Source organism: Ooceraea biroi, chromosome 14 (assembly GCF_003672135.1).
Source record: "Ooceraea biroi isolate clonal line C1 chromosome 14, Obir_v5.4, whole genome shotgun sequence".
Lineage (NCBI taxonomy): Eukaryota > Metazoa > Arthropoda > Insecta > Hymenoptera > Formicidae > Ooceraea > Ooceraea biroi.
This window is the reverse complement of record NC_039519.1, coordinates 6,847,960-6,867,275: the sequence shown is the minus strand read 5'-3', so window position 1 is coordinate 6,867,275 and position 19,316 is coordinate 6,847,960. Positions and strand designations below refer to the sequence as shown.

At 35.9% G+C, this 19,316-nt stretch overlaps 2 protein-coding genes across 5 annotated transcripts; one reads left to right on the top strand and one right to left on the bottom strand.

Annotated features, from left to right (window-relative positions):
* Positions 1-1,299: 1,299 nt before the first annotated feature.
* On the top strand, positions 1,300-4,889 carry LOC105283280 (iduronate 2-sulfatase). Its single transcript, XM_026975048.1, has 8 exons — positions 1,300-1,553; positions 1,733-1,910; positions 2,024-2,154; positions 2,426-2,597; positions 2,693-2,842; positions 2,910-3,047; positions 3,128-3,576; positions 3,673-4,889. Exons 1-8 carry the CDS (start codon positions 1,338-1,340, stop codon positions 4,006-4,008), a joined length of 1,770 nt encoding a protein of 589 aa, XP_026830849.1. The 5' UTR covers positions 1,300-1,337; the 3' UTR covers positions 4,009-4,889.
* On the bottom strand, positions 4,142-17,935 carry LOC105283278 (transcriptional regulator ATRX). 4 transcript variants are annotated; one of them, XM_011345904.3, is made up of 23 exons: positions 17,378-17,935; positions 16,953-17,007; positions 16,705-16,817; positions 16,460-16,594; positions 16,232-16,365; positions 12,527-15,484; positions 11,027-11,358; positions 10,398-10,510; positions 10,021-10,163; positions 9,710-9,958; positions 9,352-9,565; positions 8,870-9,276; positions 8,380-8,678; positions 8,004-8,298; positions 7,540-7,817; positions 7,194-7,353; positions 6,763-7,110; positions 6,363-6,672; positions 6,058-6,285; positions 5,797-5,934; positions 5,523-5,585; positions 5,278-5,439; positions 4,142-5,193 (listed from the first exon to the last, which is right to left on the bottom strand). In XM_011345904.3, the coding sequence occupies exons 1-23, from the start codon at positions 17,387-17,389 to the stop codon at positions 5,092-5,094; spliced, it is 7,248 nt and encodes a 2,415-aa protein (XP_011344206.2). In that variant the 5' UTR covers positions 17,390-17,935; the 3' UTR covers positions 4,142-5,091. The 4 variants fall into 4 exon arrangements, with proteins under 4 accessions (XP_011344206.2, XP_011344207.2, XP_011344208.2 ...); XM_011345905.3 differs by lacking the exon at positions 16,705-16,817 and having other exon boundaries at positions 17,310-17,935; XM_011345906.3 differs by lacking the exon at positions 16,705-16,817.
* Between the last annotated feature and the right edge of the window lie 1,381 nt (positions 17,936-19,316).

The window sequence follows — 19,316 nt, the reverse complement described above, 5'->3', positions numbered from 1 at the left end:
ACGCAGGGAATCTCGGGCGAAATTCGCGGGCGCGGGTACACCACTGGGTTACACGCCGAGCGTTAGTGTATGTACGTGCGCCAACGACATCGCGCCGCCACGGGCTACTTCGTGTCGGAAGAACGAAAACAATAATCAGCTGATTCGACGGTGTCGCGGAGCGCCGCGGGGACCAGCGGGGGGACGGGATCGGCCGCGATCGGAACTAGTACGAGCGCCACTCGGCCGCTATCGCTGGATCGTGCATGCTACGCGATAGTCGACCATTGTGGGCTACCACTTCCCTCTTCCTCTTCCTTTTTTATGGATGTTCGTCCCTCTGAGGACGCGCTACGTACTGCTCTCCTCCACCTGCCTACGCCCCTTGGCAATAACTTGTCGGCGTAATGAGAAATTGTGTTTTCTCGGAGCATATTTCTTCCCAGTGGCGTTCGGCTTATGTTACTTTGTACTTTTTTCTCCCATTCTTTTGTTTCCTCATTGTCTCTTTTTTTATTTAGATCGGCTTAGAATTGTGTAGCGATCAAAGGCACTTTGGCAGAAATTTGATTAAAAACTCGGCTGATGTTTGATGTACAATTGAGCGATTTAAATTTAGATCTCAGTCGAATGTGTCATGAATAATAATTAGAAAGAATAATATACGTTTGAATGGCTCAACGATTGAGAAGGTCGTTAAAAGGCGAGGTCATTGTAATAATTGCACACTTTACAATAATACTTTACAAATTGTCTTGCGTGCGGATTTCAATCAGATGTCGAGAGTAGTTATCTCCGATTGAAATATATATCGTTAATAATTACCAAGGAAATATATAAAAGAACGTATGCGAAATAGATAAAATAGTAGGCTAAATAAATAATTGTGAACAATCAATTATTCAATATTCATTTGAGTAACGTTTTTCTTAATCATCGCGAGTTAATGACATGAAAAGCTATCGTGCAGCATAACGTCGCAGTATTACTAGCAGCAGGATACAATAAAGTAATATTAGAATGATGCCACGGTGACGTAAATGACACAACAGTAACGCATAATAAACCCTGTAAAGTGAGCTGTCACGAAATCGCCGTTTTCAACGATCACGTGATCGCACGCGGCATGCGCATTTTGCGCGCACTAAATTCGAACGAGAAAAAACGTCGTCTCTCTATCTTTCCATCTCTAATCTGATCTCGCAAACCATTTTCAAATTATTGTTATTAATTATTATTCCTATTGCTATTTGTTTGGTGACTAATATATTTAATTAAAGTTATACAAGATTGATATTGATTTTTTAGGAATAAACTATCGAAATGCTGGATAACGAAGAAAGTTGAAAAACTTTCGAATGGGATACAAATTAATCATCATGCTTATCGTGATCTGGTTAAATCTAATCGCAGTTACATTGATGTGTAACGCTGCAGCGCGTCCGAATTTTTTATTAATTATTAGTGATGATCTGAGAACTGCTTTGGGACGTTACGGTGACGTCAATGCACACACGCCCAACATAGATGCTTTGGCTAAAGACAGCATTGTTTTTACCGAAGCATTTGCGCAGGTCTCTATTTGAAAATATTCACATATTTTATCTATAATTTTTCCTCTTGCGCGTGGAAAGCTCCTAAAAATATTAATACAATTCTCCGAGAACGAACTTGGTTCGTTGTTGTTTTTACTTCTTTTTTTATTGTTTTTACTTCTTCCAACAATGAATAAAAACAATCCGTATTATTGCAGCAAGCTTTGTGCGCACCTAGTAGAAATTCATTTCTGACGAGTAAGAGACCGGATACCCTTCATCTTTACGATTTTTATAGTTATTGGCGCAATACAGTTGGAAATTATACTACATTGCCACAGCATCTGAAAGACAATGGATATACTACAATGTCCATAGGGAAAGTATTTCATCCAGGTAGAAATATTTAGCACTAATAATAGGAGTAAAGAACTTATATGTGTGTATATTTATTTACATACATGTATTTATTATAAATGTATTTATTATAAATAAAATATCTGTTACAGGTATAAGTTCGAATGGATCCGACGACAGTCCTTATTCATGGACCGATGAGCCTTTTCATCCATACACAAATCGATATAAAAACGCACCTGTCTGTAAGACAACATCGGAATCAGAAGCAGCAATAAATCTCGTAATGTGCAGTAAAATATTCTGTTTTGTTACGTAGCTTATGTCTCTCTGTGCACCACTAGATAAAGGCTCTAGAACTTTCAGACAATAATACAAGCGGGACAAATAAGAGTATAAAACGCAGTTGGAACAATACGCGGGTTGACAATAGAATTGCTATTTAATCAATAAACAAAACGTAAATTAGTTAAACATTTTGGATCTTCTTCAGCAGTAATTATCAATAAAGCGCTTCGACAGAAACAAGATTTTATTTGCTCTATATATTACAGATATGCCCGGTAGACGTCCCGACAATGCCAAATCAAACATTACCCGACATTGAAATATTACAACAAGCGAGAAAATTTATACGTGAACACAAGGAAGATTCTAATCCTTTTTTCCTAGCTGTCGGCTTCCAAAAACCGCATATACCGTTGAAGTATCCTGAACGCTACTTAAGTACATTCCATTATTTTTTATCGCTAACAAATTTACGTGAAGGGAACGTATAATTATAATGCGTAATTTTTCCATATCTGCATAAACGTGGACAGAATATCATCCGATAGAAAAGTTTGAAATACCCAAGCCATATCTGTGGCCAAAAAATGTGAGTAACGTTGCTTACAATCCCTGGACTGATCTTCGATGGAGGAAAGACGTGGCAAAATTGAGACTGAAATTTCCGTGGGACAAAATACCAGGTATCGATATACATTTATTTCGATTATATTAAATTACATTTTACCCTTTATTGATCATTATTTTCAGAGAGATTTGGCAAGCTAATTATCCAATCATATTATGCAGCTGTATCTTACGTTGATAATATGATCGGCAAGCTTATACATCAGCTACGTGCCTCGAGGATTCGAGAGAATACTATCATTATATTAACATCCGATCATGGTATATTTCTGTTAATTAACAGAAACAAGATACGCGCGTGTAGCACGTGTGCAACTGAACATTTAAATGTAATTAAACAGGTTGGGCGCTTGGAGAGCACGCTACTTGGTCTAAGTACAGTAATTTTGATGTCGCGGTACACGTGCCCTTAATAATATCGATCCCGGCACTCACGTTTGATAATGATTATGCTAAATCCGTTGATGATATGAAGATGAGCGAAACTGGAAATGAAACCAACTCAAAGCACATGATAGATATTAAGGAACTTAACGTTTCAACGGATAGATATAGAGGATCATCTTCTAAGCAAAGAATTTGTCAGGTCACCGATGCTATTGTAGAACTGGTCGATATATTCCCAACGATCGCGGATTTGGCGGGTATTCCCATACCGATATGCCAAGTTAACAACACAGGCCATCAGTCACGTTCGAGAAATGCATTTACTTATCAAGAGGAACCGACCGACCCTTGCAGCGAAGGTATCTCGCTCGTACCACTCATAAAAGACACATTAAAGTGTCAGGTAAGGCAAGCTTTTTTCTTATATTAGAGATGCTTCTATACTTTGTACAAGAAATTAAAATCTTCCCTTTTTATTTGTATTTTTGCAAAAATTTAGAGCGTATCTTGGAAAAAGGCGGCGTTTAGTCAGTACCCGAGACCGGGAATTCAGCCTACGCTCCATCCAAACAGCGACAAGCCGCATTTGAGGGAGATAAAAATAATGGGGTATACTTTAAAAACCAATAATTACCGTTACACCGCGTGGGTGCCGTTTGCACACGAAACGTGCAAACCTAACTGGGACATTATCATTGCGGAAGAATTGTATGATCATAGAACTGATAGGAGAGAAAGTTTTAATATAGCATTTCTGCCGAAAATGATAAGCACAAAAAAGTATCTCAGATCATTGTTGAGAAATGGATGGAGAAATGCTCTTCCGACATACTAAACCTTAATATCTATAACATTATGTTAAACAGTATTCAAGATGCGTATATAAATCTCTTAAATGTTTATCGTAATCAATGAATTATAATAAATAGTTCATATGTGTTATTACATATTTCTAAGTGTGCTAATAATCGATTATATAACATAGTTTATTACAAAAGACCAAAAATTTTTATAAAATACGCTTGTAATATATATGTAATATGTAGGAAAACCTTGTTTTACACAATTTCAAAGTATAACTTTAAACTAATTGTGGTATTTCTATTTAGTAAATTAAAACGTTTATACTGACATTTTCAAAGTAATATAGCATAATGAATGTAATATGAATGTAATATCAGTTAACAGCAAACAATATTTTAAATATCTCAGCAGCAATGAAATCTCACTTAACAATAAATATGGTAGCGAAATTATTTGTTTAGCTCTTGATAACGAGATTATATTACGACATAACAACAGGTAGGTATTACGGGGAAGATTTTTATCTCGGAAACCAACGACATTCCAACGGTTCTTAGAAAATGAGAAATGATAAACTATATAATAATTGTTCAATCAAAACGCAAGACAAATGCGAAAAGAACTCGCGAAGCAAAAGTGATGTATGTATATAGTATGCGTATAGTAGTATGCGTATCACAAATATCTAGAAAGTAAAACACTATGTACATCTAATAACTAATGGTACAAATTCAATAATTGTACTTTAATAATAGGTTAAAATATATGATGTACGATGTTTATCTATATACCTTGCACAAGTCTTGCTAGTCATAAGATACTGCATTTTGTGATATACTGATCTATTTGACTGTATCATGCCGCATCGCATCGTCTGTACAGTAGAATTTTGAAAATATAAAATGTATAACAATACGTATGCATATAAAACTAATTATAATTAATTTCAATACTACAATTCCTTTTTTTATATATATATATTACATAAAACATGGAAATAAAAACTATATATTCGTATACAACTTACATCATAGTCTATAATTTAACGATACGTCGATCACTTATCAGTAACGCTACTGTAGGATAATTCGTACAAATCATTCGTAGAGGAAACCTACTCCTCCTGGTTGTTGCTCTTATTAGTCGATTGCATGGTCGATTGCATCGCTACTTGCCCTACTTTCAGCGTACCCGCGTTACTGGTGGTAGGTATCACCTGCACAAATCCAACACGGTGTAATTCAAATGTGTTCACGCGTTCAAATAAAGCGCAAATAATTCAGGAGCGCAGATGCCGTACCTCGATTATGTCGTCGTCGGCCTTCCCGGCGCTGTTGGTCGATGGAGCATTTCGATACATGTTTGGTAGCATATCTCTTTGTGCCACGTTCGGCTGTACAGACTTGTTCACGTAATTCCCTGTTTGCCCCGATGCAAGCAATTGGCTCAACTGCGAGGTTTGCTGTTACACGCACGGAACACACAGAGATGATAAAGCTGTCCGATGAAAAGGTGATTCGTGTGCAAATAAACGATTAGACTTACCTGTTGTTGTACGTTGCTGTTGGTCATGGTATGTGACATCGGCATTGGCCTTTGTTGGAAGTTCTGTAAAATATTGTACGTTGAAGAAATTATGATTTTATGTAATTTAATGATTTAATTTTATAATTAATTTTTTTTAATTAAATTTAATTATTTAATTTTTATAACTAAAGAATGAATAAAAAGAGACTGCTATATTCATTCTTATGGTTATTCAGGAATAGCCTATCTAACATTATGGATATTATTAATATAGAAAGACAGAGTGGATTACCGTCTGTGTCACTGTTGTCAGATTCCTTGCAGGTGGGAATGTATTGCCTAATGTAGCTTGCTTCTCCCAGTAATTGTACATTTCCATTATGGCTCGATTTGTCATCATTTTCTGTTGTTCCGGCGTAGCATTAGGATACTACAAAAAATATATTTAACGCGATAAATAATTTGCTTACGCTATGTTCGTTGAGCGCGCGCGTACGCGTGTGTGTATGCGCGACTCGTTAATCGCTGTGTTAATTATTAACGTCGTGCTTACATCTTTGCGGATAAGCTGTTGCAAATTTTCATATTCCATTTGCAGAGACATTCCTGGAGATACCATGCTGGACTGTCCAGAATTCATCATCATATTGTACTGCTGCAACAGTATGTTATTCTGATAAGCTGAATTTATTGTCGGATTTATCATTGGTCTTCCCTTCTTCTCTTCCTCATACTCTAACCAGGCTTGCTTACGCTCCTCCTCGTCCAGTTCCTCTTCAGCCTGTCAAACATGAGCGTGTCACGCGTTGAATATAAACATATAAATATTTACCTTCTCATTTCGAACGATTCGTTTACCTTATTCTCCAAGAGAGAATCGTGTTCGTGATAATTTTCTATGATGTTCTGATACTTCTGAAATATCTCTGCCAGTAGACGATCTTTGGGGATATTGAATCTCTGCTCGATAGGCTTGTCCACGTTGTCGTACGGCTCAAATATGTATAGCTCGTTTAGGTTGTGATTGCTGTAGTGCCGTTCAATCTGCTGCTCGTCGACAACTCGGCAGGAAAGCGAGAGCTTCGTGACCTGGCGATTGTAAATCTTCTCCTCCATCGTGCCCGCTGCGAGAAATCGGTATACGTAGCACGGCTTCTTTTGCCCGAACCTGATCGTGTATTAATATATAAATTAGGGATCAATCAATTCAAGATAATCGCAAAGTCAAACGATTACAATCGAATATCGAGAGAACTACCTGTATATCCGAAATATGCTTTGCACGTCGTGAGAGGGATTCCAACTGGCATCGAATATGATCACCCTGTTCGCCGCGGTCAGGTTTATCCCCAATCCTCCGGCGCGCGTGGATATAAGGAACAATCTCGCCCTTATATTGTTAGGCTTGTTGAATATTTTACACCACATGCTTCTATTCTCGGGTGACGTCTGACCGTCCAACCGGAAATAATCGAGGCCCAGGGACCAGCTTCCAGTATGATTTTCCAGTGTATCCAAAGATGCGTTTTTCTGCGTCTCGTCGTCTATTCTCGCGAGAAATTCCTCGATCAAAGTGAGGGAATACAAAGACTGCGAGAACACGAGCCTGTCAGATGATAATAAGGTCAGATGAATATACATTAAGCTTCTTTGTTTTCTAAAAATGATATAAAAATATAAAATACGTACACTTTATCGCCAATCTGCTCGCATTCCTTTAGAATTCCAAAGAGAAGTGTTAATTTAGCAGACACCCTTATGTCCTCGAAGTGTTCGGGTTGTACGAATTGCGACCACCATTCTGCTTCTTTATTCTCTTCTTCCTTAGTTTCCTCTTCTGGTTCCTCCTCTAAAAATTCGTTATTATTTTATTAGATTTCTGTCTATTTCTGAATGTGTATATTTTCTTTCATTTATATAACTCCCATCAATAATCTTGTTTGTTCCAAATTAATTCTTACTTCAATAAAAATCAATATCGATTTAAATTATATGAAACAATGTTTAAAAGCGCATGACCGGTGTGAAAATTTACCACCAGGATTATTCCTTGTCCTACGTTTGGGAACATTGTCTTGATCATCGAGAGCTTGAACATCGCTGTCACTGTGCGAGTCGCTGCTACTACTGCTTGATAAACTGCCATCATCAATAAAATCTTTTAATGATCCTTCCGAGTCAGAAAGTCCTTTTTTCTCATTTGCTTTCTCAACTTTTTCTGCATTCAAACGCAAAACTACAGGGTGCGTCCAGATTCTTTGCAATGCCTGAAAATCTGCAAAAAGGGTTCCCCCTGCACCAGAATGATGACGTCTACGGAAGAAACATATAAAATGAATTAATAAAATAATTATAAAATAAAAATTATTAATGAAATAATTTATATCTACTTAAAATATAAAACAATCAAACTTCTATAAAATAATTTACATATTTAAATATAATTGCAACGTCTTTGAATCACTTAAAGGAACGGGATAAAGGTATAAAGCCTCGTACCTTGCTAAATTATCCAAGTAATATTGATACATCTTCATCTGTATGTCTGTCAATCTGACGAAGATCACGAATTCCTGTTTAGGCGGTAGGAACGGTGTAAGGACAGAGTAGTCAAACCTTTGCACGCTACCCTCTAACATTTTGTGCAACACATGCGCACGCTTTTTCATTAATTTAACATCATAAGCGGTAGAATCATCAAATTGACCGTTCGTTATCGGATTGACAAATCTGTTTAAGAATTCTTTCCTCGTACCTAATAAGTTAGGTTTCACGAACTGTACCATGCAGTGATCTGCAAGGAATAAAATTGAATATGAAATTAAAAAAATACATTATTGCGTTATTACACAGGGGAATGTTATAAAGTACTCACATTCTATTAAGTTATTTTGTAGAGGCGTTCCCGTAAGTACTATACGTCTCATAGTCTTCACTCTTCTCATGCATTTACTCAGTGCAGTCTCCTCGTTCTTTAATAAATGACCCTCATCGCATACAACGAGATCAGCACCCGGTTCAACCAGACATTCCAGTATCACCTCTTTCATAGCCTTCCGAATATTTTTGTTTGGTCCCGTAAGATTGCGGAACATGTCGTAGCCGAGGATCATTACACCGCCGGTTTGCTGCCAATTCTGTAGCTGGTACTTCCTCTCGAAGTTCTTTTTAAATCTGAAAATATCCTATTTCGTTTTACTTCAGACAATACGACGTGCTCGTGAAATAAAATTTGTCACTGAGGTTTAAAAAAAAACCATGGAATAATATTGCGAATTATAGGTAATTCAACGAACTTGCACATAAAAGAGATTTTTCTAATAAATGAAAAGATAATTATAATTTAAAAAATATGTCGCACTCACTTTGTCAGCTCGTACACATTGATATCATCCAAATTCTTCAGCCACGTATTGTACTCATTTAACCAGTTGAGCACTGTGCTCAAGGGACAAACTATCAGGACGGTCTTAACACCTGTCGCCTCGTGAGTCAGAAGCGCGTGCGTCAGCGCGACTACTTGTAGCGTCTTGCCCAGGCCCATGCAATGTGCGATTATACATCCGGAGCCGGATGTAGTTTTCACTCTTTCTATAGACTCGAAACAGGCATCCCACATAAATTTGATGCCCTGCGCCTGATGCGGCTTTAAGCATTTTACTAATTCCTTATGTACGCTAATAAGCTCCTCTTTCGTCTCCGTATTAAAATCTAAAACGAGCTTATCCACTTTCTCCTCGCCAGCAAGTCTCATCTCGTATACTTCATTGTACTGTAATAATAAAATAATTATGTCGTATAACAAGTCGTAAATAACAAGTGAAGCTGACAGCGGAACGGAACGTACCAAAGCCTGACGTTCAGCGATACGTTTAAGCCTCTCTTCCTCTTCCTTAGCGGCTAGCTTCGTATCCTCCGCTACTTGTTTGTCCTTCAGAACTTTGCGAATATTTTTCCGCCCACTTTTACCAGGTGTAGATCCTTGTGAATTTTTCATATCCCCGTCGCTACTGTCGCTGTCCGATGCCATCTTCTTGATCCGCTTGCGTTTTGGTTTTGATCTAGAAAGTATGTAATGTAAATAAATTATTATAAATTGACACGCACGCACGCTCATCCATACACAGAATTAATAATACACAACGTAAAGAGAAAAGCAAGATAGATGTTAAAAAAATGGATAAATATAAAAGTTATACACTTACTTTTTTTCTTGAAACGAGGAATCCGTGCCTGATGAATTACTCTCCCCGCGCTTGCGTCTCTTTCGTTTTTGCTTTTCTTTCCTCGCGTCTGAATCGCTTAAATTTTCTTCATCCTTTGAAGTTTCCGAAATGTTATTAGAATCTGAACTGCAGTCAGTCAATTTGACGTCTGAATCAGAATCTAAAATTCTCCGCTTGATCTTTTTCTTCTTGGACGTTAGACGTGCTTTTTCATCGTCGGTGTCGCTGCTAAAAAGATTAAAAGATAAAAATTATTCATGATTTCTTTAGAATAAGACAAAATAACTTACCTATTTCTTTCGGATCCTTTTGCCATTTTCTCTTGTTTTTTATCCCATTTTTTCTTTTCGTTATCAGAATCAGTATCGGAAAATTTCATCGTTAATAACTTATTTTGCCTCCAATTACTTTTATTAGTTTTCTCTTTCTTGCCCTGAAAGTTTTGACAAGAATTATATTTTCGTAAAACTTTATTTTAATCTGTGTATCAAATTTATGCTATTATAATAAAATATAAAAAATTAACATAATTTTCTAGCAACTGTGTACATATAAACAAATAATTCTGTTTTAACTCTAGTACATGCACATAGACATAAAATAGTTTTCTTTTCAATATTTTATCTAGTATTTGTTTTATTAAACTATATAAAGTACAATATCTTACATCATCTTGCTTTAAAGTTTTCTCATCGGATTTCTTCTGATGCTTCTTTTTCTTATCTTCTAGCTTTTTATCATCATTACTTATATCATCCTCACTGTTTAGTACATCTCCCCCTAAATTAAAACAAATAACATATTTAATATTTAAGATAAAATATAACAAATATAACAAATAGTTACATTAGTTAGTATATTTATGTTACTTTTAATATCATTTAGAGGAATGTTGAAAAGCATACTAAATATTTCTCTAAACAAAACATTTATAAAATCTAAATAAACTAATAATTATATATTTCATAGAAGTTACAAAAAAATTAATGTTAATTACAAATATTGAAAATTAATGTAAAAACTAATTAAAAGAATACACTTACGTAATGAAATGTTTTTATTTATCGCTTAAATTCAAATCAACTTTGCATTAATATCAAGTTAACGTAATTCAATTTCGTTAAAGATTTATGTAATTTTAAATATTGAAAGCTGATATAAAAAGAAACAGTATCCAAAAATTAATATCAAATGTTTAAAATCTAATTGAGAAAATGTCCCGTATGTGCTAATAGATGGTCTTTCAAGACATCTTACGAATAATAACTTCATTTCCGTTAATAATGAATTACTTACCAGCATCTGAATCAGAGGATTTTAATAGATTGTCTTTCGCAACCTTATTTGCCTCTGACATTAAAGCTTCGTTAGACACAGGCGTAGCATTTATGTCGTTTACTTGATGAATGAATTCGTCGGAGCTAGAATCTGTTCGTACGATTGCCGAAACCTCATCATTCTCGATTTTTTTTAAGTGATCCATTAACGATTCTTCTTTGGTTTGGTTCCCTTTTCGTTTATTTAAGCTTTTTAAAACCTTTGCAGCTTTGTCATCATCCGTTGACGTATCGGAATCTATCTTTTTATTTTTCTTGTATCGTTTTTCAAGTCTATCCAGATTAATAAGGCTGTAAAGGACAATGGAAATAAGGTATTTTGGATAGTGAGCATTAATACAATTAAAAATCTGGTATGAAATTTTTATTGTATAACTAAACCTATTTCGCTCAAAACCAGATAAAAAAAAAGTTAAACTTACAATGGAAATATATAAGAATTTTATATCACAAATATTATATATAGTAATCTAATGAAAAAAATAAAAATATTATTCACGTGGATACAAAAAGATATATGAATGAATGTACAAATTGTATAGTAGAATTCAACATTTTTCGGTACATGTACGAATCAATGAATTACTGATGTCCAGAAATATATGTATAATAAAGAAACTTGTACAAATGTTTAATTCAGTAATTACATTCAAAAGTCATACAGAATAATATGTACAGAAGATATTTACAGGAATGTTTACTCAAATACCTTCTTTTACGGACTTTGAAGGAAATTGAATTTAAAAGTAATATTGTATCTAATAGTAAACAATTTCTTAATTTTAATGAAATTCAAACTAAAGTAAAATTGTTTTCATGTATTCCTTTAGGAAGAAATTATATATTTTTATTTTATTGATAACACAAAATTGTGAAATTTAATTTTTGAAGAAATTATAAGCAGTAAACATTATATCTTTTTGGTGCATACGTTTTTTTCTCTCTTTATTCCATATGAAGTCTAGATATTATATGCGTCAACTTTATATCACCGAATAATAAAATAATCATACTACTGTCCTATATAATTACTGAATTATATAGGACAGGATTCTTAACACAAATCGTACCAAATAACAATCTTCAATTGGAGCGTACTGAACTAAAAAATGTTCAATCTTATTCTACTATAAAGAATTCTATAAAGAAAAAAAATCTAACATTAGAATATTTCGTAAGTCGATAGAGAAAAATGATGCTAACGATATAGTACTTTTTGAAACTGTAAGATCTTTCGTAATATGAAATATTGTAACTGTGAGATTTTTTCATACCTCTGTGTACATATGTATCTTACAATTAATAACAGAAATAACGTTGCAACCTTCATGCAATTTGAAGTAACTGTCATAAAGTCTAAATACGTAAATGATCGTATCATATACAAGTCTATTAAAATACCAATTAATTCGAACGATGCAAGACAACATATAAAGGTTTTAGAGAAGATATTTGATACCTTTTTAGTGCCTTTTGTTCCAGATATTCTCTTGACTCTTTTAACGTTTTCGAATAACGCTTAAGGACATTATCGCTTAATCTTTCTAAGCACACTTCGCAGAACATTCTCAATTTCTTGTCTTTTTTGTAGTGATAATTTTTGCTAAGTTTCAGTCTTCTCTTTTTCACTCTGGAGATCAATGAATCTTCGTCACTGTCGGCCTCGTAATCTTTCGCTTTTGTCATTCTCTTTGAGATATTTATTTCGGTTTCGGACACGAGCCCGGAACTTTCGCTATTCGAAGATGCTAAAAGTGCCTTCTTTGCTTCGGCATTTTCTCTGGCAACATCCAATCTACTCTTCTCCTCGATTTCTTCCGATTCTAGCGACGATAAAATTATCGACGACGAGTCTTCTGAAGTTGATTCCAAAAGAGCTTTCTTCGCAGCTTGTTCTTTCTTGGCATTTGTCTCATCTGAAGTCTGAGAAATTTCACTCTCTTTGCCAGCCGTTTTATCCAATTGGCTTTCTTCACTTGCATCGGTAACTTCAATTGTAGTGTCAATTTTTGATTTTGCAAATGTTGATAATTTTACTGTGCTGGTAGTGCTACTGACGTCAGAACAACCTTCTGTTTCATCTTTCCTCGGACTGGTATCTGTAATTAAATCTTCCGTTTGTTTTGTAATGTTTTTATTAATGACCGTATCCGTGTCAGAATCCGTGTCCGATTCTAATAAAGCTTTCTTCGCTAACATCTCAGCCTCATCGACAGATTTGTTGACATCGCCGAGACTCATTTCTTTAGATGTATCAATTTCTTTTGAACCGTCGTGAATTGTTTCCTTGCTTGTACATGCAGACACCGTGTTTACCTGATTCGATAAATCCTCTTCTTCGCCTCTAGGAACCAAAGCAGACGCATTATTTTTTTCATCTGGAATTTTATCCTGCAACGAGGTTTCACGAGTATCTAAAGACGTAGTTTTAGATAAAAACTTTGTTTTCTCACAGCTCGTTTCTGTATCCATTTTTTCTGCTTCCATCTCATTTTCATCTTCGTCGTGGAGGTCGAAAGATGAATCAAACAAATCTAATGACACGTCAATTGCAACCGTTCTGCTTATAGAATCATCTTGGTTGTCACCCCGTAATGTCGTTTCCTGATTACCATTTTTTGCAGAGGAATCTTCAAAGGTGCTTTCATTATCATGATTGTTAGCATTTAATTTGGCCTGTTTCTCATCTTTCGAATCAGTATCTTTTTCTGCCAATTCTGTCCTTTTGCTGTTGCTATCACATTCTCTAAGCAGTTGCTTTTCATTTGATTTTGTGTTTTCCGTTCTGATATTTTTTTCTTTTGAGATAGATGATACTGCAGCTGATTTTTCATCTTGTAAATCCACATTATCATTAGTTTTCGATTTATCTATCGGCATTCTGTCTTTGCCAATTTCAGTAGTGATATCATCGGGATCATCTTCTACCCTCGATATACTCTTCTTGCTTTGCATCTTCTGAGGTGTTCTCATCTCGTCTGCTGAAAATATTTCTTCACTGTCACACTCGGACACGTCCTTGCCCTCTCGCTCGTTCCCAGAATTACGTCCGTTCTCACTCATTGGGCGTTCTTCGCGTGTATCAGTTATTTCTGAAACTTGCTCATCATCGTCGTCGTCATCGCTAATTATCTTGCGCGAATTTCTCGTAGCAACGCGATTTTCCCTAGTCTTGGAGCACGATTGACAGAAAGTCGTTAAATCCCTTTCCTTCTTCTCCAGCATCGTCTTCAATTTATTAACCTTCCCCGCAGATTTCAGTATCACTTCTTCTTCAGCCTTCTTTCCATAGAGTTGCTCTATAGAGTCTATGTACATTAGAAAACTTAGACATATCTTTTTACATCCTTTCAAAATTTCTTTTGCTTCATTGAAACCCGAGGTCGTCGGCTCATCGATACTCCTCTCACCTTTTTCGGTCTCCAAGTTAGTTAACTTGCTACGATCTTGTTCCAAATTGAACAATTGCCTTTTAGAATATTTATCGCTATGCAACTTTTGAATTTTTATCTTTTGAAATTCCTTACCAGAGCTGGCGTCTGAGTCATCCTCTCGAGTCTCGCAAAAGGTTCTCTTCAGCAATTTTTCACGATTCTCTTGCTTTTGTTCATCCTTACTATGCAGCGTATTATTCGTAGAACTCTTCTTTTTAGTTTGCTTCTTGTGCTCGAGATCATCTTCAGATTCGTTAGATGAATCGTGATTCATCTTCTTCTGTTTGTCCTTAGCCGACTTCGTGCTACAAGAACCACCAGCGATCTTTCCCTTCTTCTGGTGCGCCGTATACTTTGAAAGACTCTTGGATGTATTCGACGTTTCGTTTACACAATCGCTCTCGCTGTCGGAAGAGTTCGTGTAATTACGATTGCTCGTTTTACTTCTCACTTCTTCGGACTTCTTATGTTTGACCGTGTGCTTCTGTCTGACCGTTCTACTCAGATCGGGGGACTCGTCATCCGAATCATCGGAAGAAATTACATTTCTCCTTGGTTTACATTTTCCATTCATAGCTAATTTGGAAACTCTCTGTGCGACGCCGCTGCTGGAATCTTGTTCATCCACCGATCTCGCTTTCTCGCGCTCTCTGCTTTTTCTTTGCTCGCCTCGTCGTTCGCGCGAGCTAGATGAGCTCTCGCTAGACGTAGAATCTACCAAGCTTATTTCCAATATACTTTCTCGCGAAGCCGAGTTTGTATCTTGTCTCTTTACGTCACGATTTGTGTTACACGCTCCCAGCATAGATATTGTAGATCTTGCAGTAAGAAATGAGCTGTTGTCAGAATAATTACCGTCATCATCGTCTTCGTCACAAAACGCGCTCAAGGCCTTTTGTATTTCTCTAGTTTTTCTGAATCGTTGTTTGTCAAATGGCAAAGTATGTTTTTCACGTGTGTGGGTGTCTCTCCTGTTATGCCCTCTGAAACAAAATATCCATTCCAAATGTATATATTTCCAAATGTAAACAACTCTTCTTTTGGATGTGGAAATATTGTATAGACATGCACATCCCTCGTTCTTCTTTAACTTGTTCTTTATTCTCGAAGTATCTTTTTAGTGTCTGTCAGCCAGTCCTGTAGCTAGAAATGCGACATGTGTGTTTTATTTTGCTCTTCTGTACTTTATATCTTGCTTTTTACAATAATTATAATCGTTTTGACAATCTTCCTCTACTGAATTATAACAGAACGGACTAACAGCATGACTCGAAAATTATAAAACAATGCATGCGATGCATGCGATGCAAAGAACATTAAACATTAACGAAAACATGCGACTTCTTCAAGACCATCGAGAAACATTAATTTACTGCTCGTTGAAAGTTCTAATACATTTTAATTTTCTAATGTCAAATTCAAGAAGTTGTAATCATTTTTTGATAGACGTCACAACAGCTTTCATAAACGCTGATTATACAGACAAAGATCGAACGAAAACGTGTTGAGTTGAGGATTAAAAGTTATTTATTAAATTAATAAATCGTTTCGAATACAAATAAATAAATTAATTTTTACAGTTGCTCCAACTTTTTGAATTGTCGGTATAATAATTCGCTCTCTCTAATTAGCCGATTGTACTTATAAAGTTTAATAAAAAATATATAAATATATCAATAAAAATATACATTTAAGATTCTGTCACCAACATTACGCATAATCACACTTACTTTGAAAGATCACTCATCACAACTGCGCACACAGCTCTCAATTGCCAAATAGGCTTAGGATTGCATGTGAAGCATTTCCAATCGTCCTTTTCTGCAGCTAACAATGATAAACTCACATTTCTCTTTATACATTTCTAGAAATGAAACATAATGAAAAATTACATAAATCTTTAGCTAACGATCAACATTAAAACTTAACGTTAAAAAATCGTGCTACGTATATATTACCTTGCAAAATGCCGAGGTGCAATCTTCATCACCACATACATACAGTTTATTGCTGTTACCACATATATAACAATATTTCTCAGTGTTATTCTTTTCAAATCTCGTACTTACTTCCTTAAAGTGTTTTCGACATTGCTGATAAAATGAAAATAAATAATTAACAGATAACACAATTACATAAACCTTGTAACTGAATAAGACATAACATTTATATGTGTGTGTGTGTGTGTGTAACAATATTTTACCTCACATTGCAATATTCCTATCCACGGATTAGAAAAGATTCGATTTGACGAGACATTTAATTCATTGCCACATGAAGAACATTTTATACCTCTCTCCTTGAGAACTCTAATGTCTAATTTAAAAAAAACGTCATCTATATTATTGGCCTTTTTAAAAGTAATTACGTAAATACAGAAAAATTATTACTGCATGGCGACGCGCGCGTACATTATTCTTTTATCTGTAAACTTAAATTATATTAACTTACCATGACAGTGCTTTTGACGATAAGCAAGCTCCTGCTCAGTCGTCTTGATTTCTTTCTGAAAATTACCACAGAATAAACATGAATGTATATATTGCACAACACGTTAATATGCACTAATATGCGTTACTATCTCAAAGAAACTACTTCCTATGATACGAAGTTATCACAGGAAAATTATTAAGACTGATTAGCATTTTTTTGCATTAAGCGGTTCTACAATGAGAGTTTAAAGCACAAAATTTAATTTTTAAGCTTTAAGCTGTAAGAAATCGACCAATCACAATCGAATGTGAAAAAGAAATCGACTGTGATTGATCAATTTCTTGTGGTTTAAAGCTTAAAGCTTAAGTTTTATACCTTAAATTCTCATTGTAGAACCCGCTAGAGACAAAGCATGACGCATTAACGTTAGCATTACATCTTACCCTCGATGACATGATCGCGATCTGGGGCGATCGTAACAATTTCGGCGTAAAAAAAAAGAAAGAAAAGATAATAAATTAAGGAGTAAAATCGAGTAGTTAAACGGCGACGCCGGACGGCCGTGCCACGGCCATTGCACAACTGTTTTACGAGCAACTATTGTTCACACAGCCAAGTGCATTCTCGATGGTTGGGCCCACTACCAAAGTTACGGGGAGACAGTGCGTTTAGTAAGCATCAGTTTTACGCGCGCGATTCTCACGTTCGCGGCTTCACGCTGGCGTTCTTTGTGTATTAGTCACGGTTGTGCTTACACTGATATGCATCACTACTTGGGTTACAAGAAGCGGAGTGCTCTGTATGTGCTCATCCCTCTACTCACGTATTCAATCAAATCTATCAGTTTCTAAGTCCGAATAGATGCGTCATCCGATCACTCGTTCGTTACAGTTTCTCGCGCAGCAAGTAGTATCGATGAAGCATAACCACGACAAGCTTCAGCGTGAATCCAAATCGATCAGCCGTCTTAAAAGCGGGAAGAAATTGGCCGTGATTTATCGCGCGGTTCCGCACTACACTCGCGGAAACGTGAGAAAGTGACGAGGAGGAAGGTAGCTTGAGGGGGGGGGGACGGAGAAGTCGAAGCACTCGAAGCAGTACGTGATAGTATGCACATAATACCGGTTTCGGCATGAACTCAAGTGCTCCGAGAGCTTCAACAACTTGGATTAATCAGCTGGCTTGAGCTCACGCTCCGGAATTGGTGATTGGTCGATTTTCTTATGGCGCGATCCCATGGTGCGGAATATGCGCAATGCGGAACAATGGCGGAACGCTCGTGATTGGTTCGAGATTCTTTTCACGTTCGTTCCGCCATTACGCTTACGATCTTATGGAATTTTGTGTGTGTTGGTAGCCCCGCACTTTTCGAATTTTGAATTTTCATTAATTGTGTTGCATTGTGCTCCGTTTGTGCTGTATTGTGCCGCAAACCGCAGTTCAATATCTCAAACCGTTTTCGAAAAAAAATAAATGAAACATTTGGTAGCTCTGCACTTTTTCGCGATTAAGCTCAAATTTTTTGTCCAAATTGGCGTTGACTTGTGCCGTTGGAAAAATTTGAATATTTTATTCCGTTTCGATAAAAAAATTCATAAAGATTAAAAAACATATAAAATCACATTGCAAAGCAAATATAATTTCTGCGAGTTGTACTTCATTCTCTACGAGGGACATGCATAAAAATCGGAAATTAATTTGAGAGTCGATAATTATTAATGAAAAAGGGGTGGGGGTGAATAAAAAATTTGACATTTTCGAATTTTTCCACTTGTACCGGATTGTGCTAGAGTAGCACAACAACTTTTTCAAGTGACAAAATTTCCTCAGACCGCTAGATATCGCAGTACAGAGAAAGTTAGGACTGAAGTGTAACGGTTTTTTAGGAATAGAAAATTTTAAACTCTTATAACTTACGAACGGCGAACGATAATCGAATTCTGCGAGTTGTGCTGGATTGTGCTACTCAAAATCTACGAAACACATGCATAAGAAGCGTGGATTATCGTGAAGATTAGTCAAAGTTATCCAAAAAATGATGAGGGCGAAATAAAAATTTGATATTTTCGAAGTTTTTTCGGTTGTACCAGATTGCGATCGACGAGCACAACTTTTTCTAATGACATAATTTCGTCAGATTACTGGATTTTGCAAAACAGTCGCTGATAGGAACTTAGGGTTTAGGAATAGAAAAATGCAAAACTTTATACCGTCCAAACCATGGTACATAATCGAATTTAGTAAATTGTGCTGAATTATGCTAGTCGAGAAAAATGAACGACTATAGTAGTAGGTAAAATGGAAAGAGATTGATAAAAAGTCGCAAAATCGAAAAGTGCTACAAAATTTTTATTCGAAACGGTTTGAGATATTGAACTGCGG